This window comes from Mirounga angustirostris, unplaced genomic scaffold, assembly GCF_029215605.1.
Source record: "Mirounga angustirostris isolate CCGP_5_RB_7025 unplaced genomic scaffold, mMirAng1.0.hap1 SCAF_5, whole genome shotgun sequence".
NCBI classification, from domain to species: Eukaryota; Metazoa; Chordata; class Mammalia; order Carnivora; family Phocidae; genus Mirounga; species Mirounga angustirostris.
The window spans coordinates 52480056-52496954 of record NW_026991713.1 but is presented as its reverse complement, the minus strand read 5'-3'; the positions used below and the strand labels follow the sequence as shown (position 1 = coordinate 52496954).

Below are 16899 nucleotides of genomic sequence, written 5' to 3'. Positions count from 1 at the left end.
AATAAATTTTTAAAAATCTTAAAAAAAACAAAAAACAAAAAAGTTACTGGTTTGGAGTTAGAGATGGAAATGGGCCAATTACCTTGGGAGACTTTGAATTTTTGATTCAAAAGGAAACTGCAAAGTTTAGCATAAATTATCCAATCCACAGATGAACTAAATTTCACTGTGCCTATCTAATTCAATAATGCCTTAGCTTGTGCACAGAGAAAGGATTAATGGGCAGTCGCCTTATGAATATACCAAAAATTCCACAAAGTAAAGAAAATAAGGTTGAGAAAAAAAGGCGGAGTAGGTAAGGGAAGAGAAAGCACTGATAATGTTCAGAAACTTCAATGGGTTTCTGAACACAGCATCCAGACAGACTTCCCATTACTGGCCACTCACTCATCTATACCATGAAATATACTTTTTCCAGCAGGATCCGTTCTTACTGCTTACTTCCAGCTAAGAGTCCGAAAGCTAGATGTTTTTCCCTTGTTTTCCCGCAGGACAGTCCAGATTCAGAGAATACCTCCAACAAACATTTGAGAGAATGGATATCTGAAATTTTCAAGTACTGTGTTAACTGTTGTGTTCCTAGGAGTTGAGCAGATAATTTGAAATTAGCCTATAGAACAAAGGTGGTCTTTCCTTCATTTGAGATTAGAGGAACTATATCGATTATGTCCACTACTTCAGGTCAATATTTGAGGATTGATGTATATGACTCTACATTAAGTACTAGAGAAATCAAAATGTATATGATAATGCCTATACCCCCTCAAGATTATTCATTAAAATTTAAAGCAATTAAGTAAAACCAAGATGTATTACCAATTCTCTCTCAAAGGCATGAGAGTCAATGAATGCTTTTAGCTCTGAAGACAGAATCATTGTGCAATTCTTCAGAGTAGGGTCTTAAACTAGCCCTTAAGGGTCATTTTTCTAAAAATCAATCCTAAATATGAAAAAGCAATATTGTTTCTTAAATCAGTAAGCCTGGCTTACCAAAACACTACTTTGGTAAAGGATTTTAAAATAAAGTATGTAACATTTCTCAAATACAATTTTCAATCGAAACACTGATCTTTTCAAACTATTAAATAATGTCACTAGAAATACTCGAAAGTGCATTTTGAACATTTTCCCCAGAAAAACATCACCTTTCAAATCATGGCTTAACAAAGATTTATCAAAAAGGATAATCATCCCAGGACTCTTAATAGTTTTAAAAAAAAAAAAAGGTTACCACCGGGGGAAAAAAATCTCTATTAAAACTATATATGGAATACAATGCAGTGTATTGTATTGATTAAAGATGACAGAGTATGATATTTGTTTACATTTATTTGCAGTGAAAGAACTACTAATCTGTATGTAGAATCATCCCATTTTGTAAATACAAATGTACTTAGAGATATACACAAATTATCAACTGAAGTTAATTATGAGTGATAGAATTTATGGATAATTTTTACATTCTTCATAGTACTTATGAGAATTTGAAAGTGCTACAATGAATGCATATCAATTCTGCAATGAGAAAAAAAAGCGGCATTTAAAAAAATTAATTCTGTGTTCCTGACTAATCAATGCCTTTCTCCATCTTGACAGGTTAATAGAAAGCTAAAAACGTTTTTAAATTCTTCTCACTGATAGCGGATGATAAAAATTTTTTGCAAGATAAAATTTCGCCCAAGGGTCAAAACTCTGCTAGAAAAAAGGATAATATTCTCAGCACGAGTTTAATTAAACTTGCAGCTGACAAGTATCAGGCCTCTCAGGCAACTTGCAGCCCTTTGCAAGCCAAGAAAACTATTAAAACACAGTTTTCAACAAGGGAGAGGACATCAGGGACTTTGAAATGACATGCTTAAGGAAGGTGTGACACATGTGAAATCCCAAAGAAAATGATCTTGACACGAATCTGACCACACCTGGCAGAAAACCCAGGGCTGGTGCAGAAGCCAAGCCCAGTGGGAGGGTTTCAGCTTGTGGTCCAGGCTCCTAAAGGATCTGGGAGGGTAGCAAGAGGAAACCTAAACTATTTTAAGTATTAAAGGAAAAAAGAAGCTAATGAAAAACAGACCGTGGGCAATAAGGACTCACACATAAACCCAAAGGTTAATCCTTTGCTTCGGCCGAAACGTTACCAGTTTAATGTGATCATCATCACACCCACCCTTCTTGCTGATTAGAAGATACGATGTATCTGGTTAAAATCCTTCACAAAGGGGGCGCCTGGGTGGCTCAGTCGTTAAGCGTCTGCCTTCGGCTCAGGTATGATCCAAGGGTCCTGGGATGGAGCCCTGCATCGGGCTCCCTGCTCCACGGGAAGCCTGCTTCTCCCTCTCCCACTCCCCCGCTTGTGTTCCCTCTCTCACTGTGTCTCTCCCTGTCAAGTAAATAAATAAAATCTTAAAAAAAAAAAAAAAAATCCTTCACAAAGGGAGACATCCAAGAAAAACAAATAAAAGGGTCTGTGACAGTGAGAAGGTGGGGAGCCAGAGATGGAGGGAATCCACAGCTCCCCCAGAGCTCAGTGACAGCCTGTGGTGTTGCCGAGGGCAGCAAAGCACCAAGCAGGGCTTCAGGTGGTATACGAGGCAGGGAGGGGCCAGCACTGACTGGATAACCTGGAGCACGAGCACAGGGGGAGAGGCAGGGCCTCAACTATGGGCCCGTGTAATTCCCATCTGACACCTGGATATTTTAAAAATTAAACACCAGCCGCTGCAGTGCGAGTTGCCAACTCTTTTCTCCCCATTTGCGGATGCACTGAATCACCAGCCCAGCTCTGGACACCTGGTTCTAACAACAGGGCAGCATGGCCCCGTTAGTAATAATCACAGGGCAGGGCGCCAAGAGGCCGTGTAATCTGGCTCTTGGGCTCTACTCTACAGCCTACTTTACAGGGTGAATGCCATCCTAAAAGGCTGATAAAACTGCTCTTTGTTTTTCCCAAACATATATTTTAGAGTTCATCCTCATAGGCTATTTATTTGCAACAAAATATTGTAGTTATTTCCTCTTTTATGTTAAAAAAAATCCTCTTAATGGAGTTCTTTCTATAATAATACCAGTTTGGTTCCCTCCTACTCCTCACATCCCTTATATGCTATTCATATTCACTGTACCTTAAAATTTGCTTCCTACTCAACATTTATTTTCTTTTATTTTTGCTAGCTGTGTGTTCTAAACATAATTTGTCAACATTTAAAAAGGCCTAGAATGGCTACTAGCACACCACAGCGGACTACTTAAATGCAGTAATTCAATAATCCACAGCATTTTTATTTAAAAAAAATCAATTTATCACTCGTTTTTTTCTTCCTATGCTTATATGAAAAAGGTCAGATGGTAAAGAGGCACCTTTTTTAAACAGCTTAAATGTCTATTTGTCAACTTACTGAAAAGACAGTAGAGTACACAAACCACCTCGGACCTCTCGGCGTGGCAAATATTTGATCTCTCTGTCCACCCCTCGGCCCTGTGAGGATTGAGGAAACTCCCCACCCAGCAAGGCTCCGTGAGACCGGACTCGTGCTAGTCACTGATGCATGCACAAAACAAGACAGTCCCTGCACGAGCCCACGGGGCTGAGGACCAGCAAATACATGCTACACTGGTGATGGTGGCCTTCTTGGCCCCCAAAGTCCACTAACCTGCAACATTCCCACTAAAACTTGATTCTGCTTCGGTAAAGAGCTTTGCTAACAGAACTCCCAAAGTAAACTTTAAGAGGTTATCTCTTATAAAACCGAATTCATGGGGCGCCTGGGTGGCTCAGTCGGTTAAGCGTCTGCCTTCGGCTCAGGTCGTGATCTCAGGGTCCTGGGATCGAGCCCCACCATCGGGCTCCCTGCTCCGCGGGAAGCCTGCTTCCCCCTCTCCTACTCCCCCTGCTTGTGTTCCCTCTCTCGCTGTGTCTTCCTCTGTCAAATAAATAAAATCTTAAAAAAATAAAATAAATAAAACCGAATTCATGATTTGTGCCCCATCATTCAGAATTCCTTGGTATATTACCCGCTTCTAAGGAGCTATTCGTAGTACAACACAGGATTTATTAACTTTAGAAAAATACCACCACATAAAATGTACAGATTGGATTTAAGACTTACAGGGTTTTCAAAAACGTTAAAATATGAAAAAAGGCACTTTAGAGTTAAGATGGTAATTTGGCAAGATTTGGACTGTTGTTCTCAGGACATGTGCCTATCCTAAGAAAGTCTATTAATACTGAAGAGAACTAATTTTTAAAGCTTTGAAAAGCATCCTTTTATGTAAAACTTGATGTGCCAACATGCCCTTATCTAATTCAAAGCCACCTGGTGATAAAGCCTTACTAATTTCCTTTACATAATAAAATATACTATGTTCTGTGACATTCTGTTTAGAGGAATAAGATGTCTTTTTATTAACAAATAACTTCACACAGCGAATGATCAGGTTCAGTGATTCCATGATAGTCACCAGGATCGTGGAACTGCATGAGATTCTGAAGGAACTTATGTTCTCTCTGAGCCTCATTTTCCTCTTTTATTATACATGGAGAACAGATGCTTACATTTAAGTGTACATGACGGGGCTTAATAGTTATCCAGAGCCATACAGATGTAACTGGTGGCATCATTATTCTCTCTCATAAATAAGGAAACAAAGTCCACAAAGAGAAAATACAGGTAAATCAGCACTTACATTTTATAGCTAATTAGAGAAAACTAAGTCAGAAACAGTATAACAAAAAAAGCACTACGGATTCACATTCCAGAAGACCCAAGTGATCTGACCACACCAGAAAAAAAGCAAGTAGGCAGGTACTTCGATTTCCCTAAGCCTCCTAGTGGACAATATCCACCTCAGAAGGAAGAAAAACAGCATAATGGTGTCTTTATTCATCAGCAGCCATTTTCAGGCAACACATTTATCTTTATAAAACAGATACTCCTCACAGTATTCATCTGCCTGGCTACCCGCTGACAGGAGGAGTGACTCCAGTTTTAAACACATTTCCTACTGCTTTAATTAAGCAGGAGCACAGCAACGAGACAGGTCATCTATTTCTCATTTTCAATTTGACCCCATCTAAAGCTCTCAGTTATGTGAATGCCAAGTTATGACAAGCATATGGACTGAGGGATCATTTGCAGGGTGCCAATAGAATAAAAGTTAAATCTGGGTTGGCTCCCCGCATTTGGATGAGGACCCAATTGTTTGATGGTTTTCTCAACTGAGACTGTCATAGCTACTAATTCTCCTTTCTGATTTACGGTGAAAAATACCTTAACAGCATAAATCAAAGCCATTGGACTAAAGGAAACATACACTTAAAAATAACAATAGACTGATGGCTAGGCAAGTGATTAAGCAAATATAGCAATATGCACATAGTAGAATCTGGATAGTGGCCATATGGGTGCTAAGAGTATAATCGTTTCAACTTTTCTGCATGTTTGAAAAATTTCATAATAAAGTGCTGGGGAAAAATAACTCAAAACTGTAATCACAATAAAGAAGACAGTAGGCCCCCCTGGAAAGACCTCAGCCTAGAAGGAAAGACACTGGTTCTTAGCCTAACCCTAGGAACTCTCAAAGTTTAAAACCAGAAAGTGCCTTAGGAATCCTCTAGGGCAGGAAAAATATGTAATTTTATGGGTTTGTGAAAAATTAGAAAAATAGCAATATCATAGCATTTTCAAAAAAACTAAAAACTGCTCTCTTGCTGAGATTATTTGCCTCTACACTTCTGGGCTTTAAATATCATTTAATGAAATGTTGGCAATAGCTGCTAACAGATTTGGCTCTTTAGGTCACCACTTAGCAGTCAAATCTGATCACCCTTCATATCCTCCTCTCCTACCTTGATGTCTAAGCCCTTGACCTGCCTTCAGCAAGAATCTCCCTACCTGCTATGTCTCCTCTTAGTAATTTTCCACCCACTAATGTCCTCACTCTGCTCATTGGCTATGAATTCCCAGCTTTGTTGTATTTGAAGTTGAGTCTAATTTCTTTCCCCTATTAAAATGTCCCTATTGCAATAGTTTTGAATAAAGTCTTCTTTACCATTTTAACAAGTGTTAGAATAAACTTTTTCTTTACTCATGCCTTTATACAGGTATGTTAAAGGTCTTGGGACCTTCAGGTACAGAGAACTTGACAGCTAATCACTGTGCTTGCTGCAAAGAATAGTTTACTTCTGTCGTATAACTTAAAGGCTCCAAATGCTGAGATTTAAAATTGCCCAGAAGCATTAAGACATTAAAAATAAAACCAACACCCTCCCTGCCCTCCCTTCCCCAATGCTGGCCTCTTTCAACCTTATTAGTCCATGATTTCATTTTAATTTCAAAGGATGACAATAAAAGGGGAAAGACTATTGACATAAAATTTTCTTGAGGACAATGACTATGTCTTATAATATGGGCCCAGAATAGGACCAATACCTGACACATAGTAGGAATGCAATGATTTCATTGACTGAATGAAAGAATGGAAGTAGGTGAACAGCATTTATTTCCTGAAAGAGGAAAAGTAATGCAAAATAAATTCAAGGGTTGGGGAGAGGAATCAACCCTCCGTTCAAATTAGACAAATCAGAGAAAACTATAAAGACAACTATAACAACCAAACATCTAGAATTAAAATATATCTTCCTTTAAAAGTAATTTGTCCTTCCTTCTCAAACTTCCAAATGACAGAAGAGGGAATGCTTCCAAACACATTTTACAAAGCCAGCATTACCCTGATACCAAAACCAGATAAGGGCACCACAAGAAAATTATAAGCCAATCTTCTTGATGAACATAGATGCAAAACTCAACAAAATATTAGCTAACTGAATGCACCACCACATTAAAAGGATCATACACCATGGTCAAGTGGGATTTATTCCAGGGATGCAAAATGGTTCAATACATACAAATCGATGTGATACACAGTAACAAATGATAAAAATCATATGATCTCAATAGATGCAGAAAAAGCATTTGACAATACTCAACATCCATTTATGATTTTAAAAAACTCACAACAAAGTGGGTAGAGAGGGAATGTATCTCAATGTAATAAAGACCACATATGACAAGTCCACAGCTAACAACATTATACTCACTGGTGCTAACCTGAAAGTTCTTCCTCTAAGATCAGGAACAAGACAAGAATATCCACTCCCACCACTTTTATTCAACATAGTACTGGAAGTCCTAGTTAGAACAATTAGGTGGAAAGGAAAGGATAGAACAGGACAGGACGGAAAGAAAAGAAAAAAGAAAAGAAAAGGAGAGCATCCCAATCAGAAAGGAAGACATAAAACTGCCACTATTTGCAGATGACATAAATAGAAAACCCTAAAAACTCCACTAAAAAACTGTTAGAATAAACACATGCAGTAAAGTTACAAGATACAACATCAATATACAAAAAAAAGTTGTGTTTCTATCCACTAATAATGAACTATCAGAAAGAGAACTCAAGAAAACAATTCCATTTACAACTACACCAAAAAACGGTAAAATACCTAGAAATAAATCTAACCAAAGAGGTGAAAAGCCTGTCAATGAAAACTATAAGACACTGATGAAAGAAAGTGAAGAAAATACAAATGGAAAATACATATCCATGCTCATGGATTAGAAAAATACTGTTAAAATGTCCAAAGCGAGGGGCGTCTGCCTTCAGCTCAGGTCATGATTTCAGGGTCCTGGTATAGAGCCCAGCATCATCATCGGGCTCCCTGCTCAGCAGGAAGCCTGCTTCTCCCTCTCACATTCCCCTGCTTGTGTTCCCGCTTTCGCTGTCTCTGTCAAATAAGTAAATAAAATCTTAAAAAAAAAAAAAAAAAGAGGCTTAATTCTTAAAAAAAAAAAAAAGTCCAAAGCAATCTATATTCAATGTAATACCTATATCAAAATTCCAATAGCATTTTTCACAGAAATAGAACAATCCTAAAATATGTATGGAGCCACAAAAGACCCCAAATGGCCAAACAAATCTTGAGAAAGGAGAACAAAACTGGACGCATCATGCTTCCTGATTTCAAACTATATTATAAAGCTAAATAAAAATAGCATGGTATTGGCATAAAAACAGACACATAAATAGAACAGAGAGCCCAGAAATAAACTCATATATACCTGTCCAATTAATTTATGATGAAGGAGCCAAGAATAAACAATGGGGAAAGGTCAGTCTCTTCAATAAGTGGTATGGGGAAAACTGGACAGCCACATGCAATAGAATGAAACTGGGCCACTATCTTACACCATACACAAACATTAACTCAAAATGGATTAAAGACTTGAATGCTTGGGGCGCCTGGGTGGCTCAGTCGTTAAGCGTCTGCCTTCAGCTCAGGTCATGATCCCAGGGTCCTGGGATCGAGCCCCACGTCGGGCTCCCTGCTCTGCAGGAAGCCTGCTTCTCCCTCTCCCACTCCCCCTGCTTGTGTTCCCTCTCTCGCTGTCTCTCTCCCTGTCAAATTAAAAAAAAAAAAAAAAAAGACTTGAATGCTAGCTGAAAACATAAAATTCCTAGAAGAAAACATAGGTGGTAAGTTCCTTAACATGGGTCTTGGCAACAATTTTTTGGTATGAGACCAAAAGCAAAGGCAAAAACAAGCGAGACTATCCAAACTAAAAAGCTTCTGCACAGCAAAGGAAACCATCAATAAAATGAAAGGACAACCTACTGAATGGAGGAAAATATTTGCAAACCATATACCTGATAAGGGGTTAATATCCAAAATATATAAAAAAAACTCATCCAACTCAATAACCAAAAAAGTCTGATTTTTTAAATGGGCAGAGAATCTAAACAGACATTTTTTCCAAAGAAGACATAGAGATGGCTAACAGGAACATGAAAAAGTACCCAACATCACTAATCCTCAGGGATATGCAAACTAAAACCACACTGAGATATTAACTTACACCTATTAGAATGGCTATTATCAAAAGGACAAGAAATAACAGGCATTAGTTAGGATGTGGAAAAAAGGGAACCCTTGTGCTCTGTTGGTAGGAATGTAAATTGGTATGCTATGGGAAACAATATGAGGTTCCTCAAAAAAATAAAATCTAACTACCATATGATCCGGCAATTTCACTTCTAGGTATTTATCCAAAGGAAATGAAAACACTAACTCAAAAAGATACCTGCACCCTCATGTTCATTGCAGCATTATTTACAATAGTCAAGACATGGGAACAATCTAAGTGCCCATTGATAGATGAATGGATAAAGAAAATGTGTGTGTTGCAAAAAAAAAGAAAGAAAATGTGTGTGTTTATATACCTATATATATATCTCATATATATAAAACATGTGATATATATATAGATATATACACACATGGAATATTATTTGGCCATAAAAAAAGGAAATCCTCCCATCTGTGACAACATGGATGGACCCTAAATGCATTATGTTAAGTGAAATAAATCAAAGACAAATGCTGTATGATCTCACTTGTGTGTGTAAATCTTAAAACAAAAACCAAACTCATAAAGAGAACAGATTGGTGAATGGTTGGGGGTGTGTGTATGTGTGCAAAATGGGTTAAGGTAGTCAAAAGGTACAAATTTTCAGTTACAAAATATGTCCGGCAGATGTAATGTACAGCATGGTGACTACAGTTAATAATACTGTACTATATATTTGAAAGTTGCCAAGATTAAATCTTAAAAGCTCTCATCTCACACACACACACACACACACACTGTAACTTATGTGTGGTGATGGGTGTTAACCAGATTTATTGTGATCATTTCACAATATATACATATATGGAATCCTTTTACTACACACCTGAAACTAATGCTATGTCAATCATATCTCAATAAAAAATTGTCTTCAACAATATATTTTCAGGGGCGCCTGGGTGGCTCAGTTGGGTAAGCGTCTGCCTTCAGCTCAGGTCAGGTCGTGATCTCCATCCAGCTCCCTGCTTGTGGGAAGCCTGCTTCTCCCTCTCCCACTCCCCGCTTGTTCTCTCTCTCTCAATAAATAAAATCTTTTAAAAATTTTTAAAAAAATATTTTTAGAAAATACTAGTATGCAATCAGTCATAATTTATCCGCTGGTATTGCCGTAACCATAATCAGGAAGCACCGTGTGGTGGGACAGTATCAGAGATGCCTACCCAACTGGAGCTGCAACACAGGAATAACACAACCGCTCAGAATGGTTAAATTCTCTGCCAGAAGCATCACTAGTCTTTGAAGGAAGCTGATTCAGTTTCCTAAGGGACAGCCCAGAAGCTCCATCCCAGAGGGGAAGACTTCATTATAATGTTAAATCTGAAAAAGGGAGGGTGGGGGGATGGGGTCACTGGGTGACAGGCATTTTGGAGGGCACGTGATGCAATGAGCACTGGGTATTATATGCAACTGATGAATCACTGACCTCTACATCTGAAACTAATGATACACTACATATTAACTAATTGAATTTAAATAAAAAAGTTAAAATTAAAAAAAAATCTAAAGAGGGGAGGAGAGCTTAACTGCCTGCTTTAAAATAGGAAATTAATACATTCTGCAAGCTACCAGAAAGGTAGGTGAAATGTTTTAGGCTACTTTGAACTTTTAACTCATCCGCAAATAAGTGCTATGGAGAGTTTTGTGAAATGAGACACCCCCTTCCACAGCCCATTTCTTTTTATCTTTATGCAAGAAGTGGAGAACCTCGAGATTTTTCCATTGCCAAAGTTAAACAGGAAGTTCCCAGGCAGGAGCTCTGCTAAGAGGTGTAAGAGGGGTGGGTGTGCTAGAGGAGGTTAGAAGGAAAAAAGAAAGGCCAGGGGATTTCTGAGTTTGGGGTCAAGAGAGAAATAGTGGTTTCCCTGTCATCACAACTGCACAGCCAACCAATGTGATTTATTGGTAATTGTTAATTAATGCCAATAATTAATTGGGGAGACAGAACAGCCTACAGGTTCCAAAACAAATCTAAATACTTGTGGGCTATTTGCTGGATTTAAACAAGGTTATTTCATCGCAATTTTGAACTTTGTGAGACACAAAGAACTTAAAAGTAGTTTTTTGGGTGGTGGTTGTTTGTTTGTTTTTTTTTTTTTGTACCTGTGTCTGGGTCACTTTTATAAGAAAAGTACTAGAAAAAAAAAGAATTGCATAGTTATAGCTATAACCTAAGTAAAATTCTGCTGTAATTATTTCTTTCTGCACAAGTAAAAATTTATCATTGACCAAAACGTGAATATGATGCTTTCATACAGACTATTAGATGTTCTCTAGTATTTTTCACTGCCAGAGTTTCGGGCACAAACCCCATATCCACTTGTATCTCTAAGTCCAGCTGACCACTGATGAGAGAAAGGTTGGACAAACTGGGCAAGAGGAAGTCAAATGGGCTCCCAACCCACTGAAAACTGAACCAAGTTCTAGGTCCTAGAAGCATGGGGACCACTTGGGAGGTAAAGTTGTGGAGAAAGGAAGTAGCTGTCCTGTGGGGTCTCTGGGTCAGACTGTTGTTTTCCATGGCCTCTCTCCAAGCAGTTCTAACAGTCTCAATCCATAATTTCAAAACCAACCTAAAAAATAAAACTTGCTAATGCAGGTTTGTTTGTTTGTTTGAAGATTTTAGCTCTGTGGATGTTATCTGTAACTGTAATGCTTTACAGACCCTTACGACCTAGTACGTAGCCCTTAAACTCTTCAGCCACAATAGAAAGCTTTTTGAGGAGCCAGGAAATTCCACTCAGCACAATGCCAATAAATACTGAATTAATAAGTGAGGGTATTCTGTTTCTGGATCCTCGAGTCTTCTAAGGATTGCTTAAGCTAATTCTCTAGGTCTATAACCTATTAAAAAAATCTCTTCTTGAAAAGGATTAACAATAAGTGGCTAAAAAATAGAACATCTCTCCTTAATTTTTCTGCCATCCAAAAGGTGAGCACTAGAGTTCAACTCTCCTCTAACTCCTCATTCACGGAGTGATGCCAATTCTTCCTCTGGGGAAAGCATAGAAAGTAGCTCCCTTTCTGGAAAGGTAAGCAAACCACTTCTGATTCAGGTCTTGACTCACCAGCATCCCCCTATCCCCATTCTCTGAGCAATCTTCCTACCAATTCTATCCCTCTCAGGTACCTTCTAAAACAAAGGGAATTCCTCCTTCCAGGAGATACTGTAGCAAAGGGCAGTATTACTCATAGCAGCCTCTGATCCTAGCCCTACAGTCTTTCTCTCCCATTTCAGCCATTTTGACCATTCAGGATGTGTTTTTGCAGGAAGAGTAAGTATAGTTCAAGGTTTGAGGAAGTGGTATAGTACTTCTGACAGAGGGTTGTGGCAAGATAACACTGGTGGTTAATCCTGGGTACAGATGAATGCACCATAGTTTATTACACTGTAAGAAAGCAGTTTGGTGGTGTGGGCTCTAGAATCATGCTTGGGTTCAAATACAGGCTCTGCTAAGGTGGTAGGACTCTGGGAAAGTTGCATAACCATTCAGTGGCTCTGTATCCTATTATATATATATGTATTTCTATTTTACAGAAAACACAAACATTACTGTCTACTTTGTAAGATTGTTTTGAGAATCAAATGATATGATACAAATTTGGATAGAGTAAAAACACTAAATAGTAAGCACCAACTTTGTTAGCTATTATTAGTACTATGCATATATTTTAAAAGAATGAGGTAATTCTATATGTATTGACTTGGAATAAAGTCCATGACATAGTTATAGTGTTCTTCTGAAAATGCTATAGAATAACATACTTAGCAGGAGTCTATTTTGGGAAGAAAAAAAATACATGATATTTATGAGTGTATCCAAATAAGTCTAGAAAGGCACACACACCACTGAAACACTAAATTACGGTCATAACCCCTAGGGAATGTGTGCATATGTGTGTGGGGGGGGAGTGTTCCTACGTTTGTATATGTACAGGTCTTTGCTTGAATTCACAAGTATGTACTGATGTAGGCAATACTGGGGTCCAGAGCTGATGGCCAATAAAGAATTTTTGAAACATCTTCGGTGCAAAAAGGTGGTTTTATTAAAGCACAGGGACAGGACCCATGGGCAGAAAAGGCTGTACTGGGGTTGTGAGGGTTGGCGATTATGTACTTTCAAGTTGGGAGGTTAGGGATAGTGTAAATCTCTAGGGAATTTTGGAAACAAGTTCCAGGAGGGGGCCAGCTATTGTTAGATAAAGCTCATTTATTACTAATAAAACCTTAGTCATGAGACCCTTCAGATGTGTATCTGTGGGCCATATGCTTGGGGGATGATTGCTAAACTGTATCTTGGGGAATAGAGATAAAGGAATTTCCAAAGGAATTTTTATATGTTAAAGTAGACTTATGGGATCCTGGGGGGTTGGCGTAAGATTACCTCTTGCCTTTAGCAAAGTGTCAACATTGGGGCAGTTGAGTTTCTAGAGGAAGGTCAATCTGCCTGTTTCAAGGACTTGTCAGTGGGCTATAAGCAGCAAGGAAATTTAATTTTTTCTTTTGCCTTTGTTTCCCACATCATGTACTACTTTTATAACCGATTTTTAAAATTAAACAGTGGCCTTTTTAACCTTCAATTTGAACATTTCTCACTTCGGGGTCTAGGAAAAGGTGAACTTCTTAGAGATAAGGAAATGGAGGCCCACCTAGGAGGAGGTAGAGCCCCTCAGTCCCATCTATCCCAGCTACATGTCTCATTTCAGATTCCCTTATATTCTTTACAGTCCTTGGCACATCATGTGCCTGCCATAGGATCCAAACATTCTGAAACCGGTTGTTTTATTCTTCCTATTTGAGGCCCTCCTTTTATTGCGACCAAGTAGCTTTCGCGTGTGTTTTAATATCTTCCTTTCTACTTCTCAGAACTTTCTCACCATTTGTCTGCTTGTCATTCTGTCCCTCAGACAGGTGCCCCTGCACTGGGAAACCCACTGGAGTGACAACTAGCCAGGTAGTTCGGGTTTTTTGGCAGGCACAAGGGCCCCCACCTACACAACTGTAGGACTTAGTGGAGTATGCTTTAAAGCGGTTTTGCTTGCAACACGTCTAAATGGCCTTTTAAACATTTTTTTTTAATCTCATTCAAGAACCGGTGTTTGGTATGTTTGGACAGGACAGGTGTTTATTTTTGCTTTGGCTTTCTCCTGCAAGTTACAACGCTATCTTGTACCTCCCCCCCCACGATGTTCTCTACCACACTCGTCCTTTATCATGTGTTAATTTTTATTGTTTTTAGCAACCTGCGTTCTCACTTGTCTTCTCACCATTTTTCACATTCCCGTCACGTTTTCTATTAAAACCCATGGAGCAAAGGTTATATGGTGAAAAGGGAGATTCTAGTTAGGGCGTCTTCCATGCAGTCTCTCGCACCGGAACCCGGAGCTTCGGGAACCATGCCTGCCGGGGGGTATCCGGGCCACCAGAAAAGGGTCAGCATCAAAGCGCCCAGGCATCGGGAGAGCTGATTGGTTCCCGGGCGAACCAATCAGCGAGCGACGATGTTCGCAGACCGGGGAGGGCCAAGATTATAGAGCGGATGGAGTTAAAGGAAAAGGGCCAGGTGTGCCAGGCACCCGGGTTTTGCGTGCACTTGTGCTCCCACCGGCTCATTGTTAAGCCCGGATCTCTGGTCTCCTAAATTACACCCTCCGAATTTCCCAGTTTCATAATGCTGAGTAGGGAGAAAAACATTACGTATCCTACCATTCATAAGATGGTCATTAATAGTCAATGGAGGCGTAGCTGGGGGTCAGGGTGGGGGTAAGGTCATTAAAATCCTCCCTCCTTTCCCAGTTCCACTCCAGGTCGTCAGCCTAACTGAATCAGTTCTTGAAATAGTAAATCATTCAAACGTCCCCTTAATCGCAAAAGCTGATTACCAAAATGCTATCGTTAGACACCCGAAATAAGTTCCCCTCCCCGTGGATTGGGGGAACTAGTACTGGCATTTACCGAAGGCGCAGGGTTTTACTACCCGCTAAGGGAGAAGGAAGAGAGGTCTTAGGCTAAGTCAGAGAAACTGGGCCCTTCTGAAATGTGCGACCTCGCACACGAATGCGTCCCCCCCCCACCCCCAAGCGCAGCGACAGCTCCTCCCAACTCTACCCCACAAACTTCATGCGGAGGCGCAAAGATTTTTGGGAGGGTGGGCGCTGATACCAGATTTGCCTGCGGTGCTTCAAACTTCAGCAGAGCTGTTCTACGCACTTTCTTCCAAGTGTCACAGCCCCCGGACTCACGGACCCGTCCAACCTTAGCTTTCCCACGGTCCAGCGCTGCCACCCACCATCTACCGCCCATACCCAGGCGGGAGACGCTGCGTCCTTGGGGATGGGGGAAGGGGGAGTGGGAAAAGAGAGGAACGGCCAGTGTAAGGAGAGAGGTCCCCGCCGAGGCCTGGACGCCGGCAGCCCCTGGAGGGGCCTGGGGCCGAGGAGGGAGGAGGGAGGAGGGCTGGAACCGTGCGGGGAAGGGCCGCGAGGAGAGCAAGGGAGCCGCCGGTGTCGCTACACTCACTCTGCGTAGCCAGTGGCCCAGGGCAGCCGCCGGGTCTCCTTGAGGATGAGGATGGGGCGGGCGATGTGGTCGGCGCTGCACTCCACCTCGTCCTGAGACAGCCCCAGGAACTCCGGCCGCCCGTAGGGGAAGCGCAGGGGCAGGTCCGAGCCTCCACAGCCGCCGCCGCTGTGCTCGGAGCCTGAGCTGCCAGCCATGATGCCGCCCATGAAATTGGCCACGGCAGATTTCACTCGAGTGAGCATATTACTCCGGCGCCCTGCAGCAGCGGTGCGAGCAGGAGGCGGCGGCGGGGGCCCGACGAGGCGCAGCGCGGGGCATGCAGGCTGCGCCGGGCGCACGGGCAGCCGGGCCGCTGGGGCGCGCCGCGCGGCTAGCGGAGCCTAGTGCTGCAGGGGGCCGGGCCCCGGCCTCCCGCGCTCCGTGCCGCCGCCGCCGCCGCCGCCTCCCCCCGCTACACTTCCGCAACGGAGCGGCATGGAGCGGGCCGGCCGGGCCCGGAGAGACGCCGCGCGCTCCGGGAGCGGCTGGGCGACCGCAGCGGCAGCAGGTCCCTTCCCCGCCCTCTGCGCTCGACTCCTGCGTGAGCGGAACTGAGCCTACCCGGCGAGCCGGCAGAGCCGGCACGGCTGCTGCCACGGCTACCGCCGCCGTCGAGTCATGTGATAATCAGGCTGCATGGGCTCGAGCAGCTGCTGTGGCCGAAACTCGGCCCCTCCCCTGCCGGCCCGAGCGAGGCTGGCCCGGGGATCGTGACCTCCTGGGGGAGGGGGGAGCCGGGCTGGGTCGGTACCTGGCTGAGGGGATGGGGGCGCTGTGAGCGGAAGGCCGTACGCAGGTGTTAGGGGAGGTCACGTGGAGCCGGGCGAGGCCAGTTGAGGAATCCACTCGCGGAGGAATGCTTGCCTACTACGCCCTCGGGGAAAGGGGAGACAGGTGGAATCTTGGTGGGGCGACTCCACGGTGGGACGGCAGTGGAAATGAGAAACACCTGGTGTAAAAGACTTTTCAAAGCTGAAACAAACTCGCAAGGGTTGCACAAGAATTATTTAAAAGTTTTCCCCTAGGCATTTCTAGAATTACTTTTTTAAATTTTACTACCACCACACGCATCATTATCTGCGGAGCAAGCCCTGTTTGGAACCCAGAATAAGCTTAATGGCAAGAAAACAAAAGGGCCCTAAGAAATCAGATGCAAGCCCTGTTTTACCTAGAACTTAACCGTTCAATAAATTTATACGAGCATGTTCCTCCAACATAACAACAAAAGTGTCTTTTCAAAGCTGACCCTGTTTACTATTGAGACACTTAATGTAAACTATTTTCTTAAACAGAAAAATGTCTGAAAAGCCAACTGGTGAATATGTCTCATCAGGGGTAACATTTGTTAAATATTGGCTTAATTTTTTTTTTTCAAGAAAG

At 41.8% G+C, this 16899-nt stretch overlaps 1 protein-coding gene across 6 annotated transcripts in view; it reads right to left on the bottom strand.

Annotated features, from left to right (window-relative positions):
* The window catches only part of PPM1H (protein phosphatase, Mg2+/Mn2+ dependent 1H), a 245251-nt gene extending 229073 nt beyond the window's left edge, over positions 1–16178 (bottom strand). For 3 of the 6 annotated variants that reach the window (XR_010411481.1, XR_010411482.1, XM_045873059.3), the window contains exon 1: positions 15478–16168. Coding sequence is in view for 4 of the 6 variants with exons in the window: in XM_045873059.3 (XP_045729015.1) it covers positions 15478–15722 (245 nt within the window). In the remaining 2 variants the exon portion in view is untranslated. Of the gene's footprint in view, positions 1–15477 lie in introns of all 6 variants that reach the window. The other 3 variants (XM_064590970.1, XM_054506951.2, XM_045873060.3) reach the window with 3 other exon arrangements.
* Between the last annotated feature and the right edge of the window lie 721 nt (positions 16179–16899).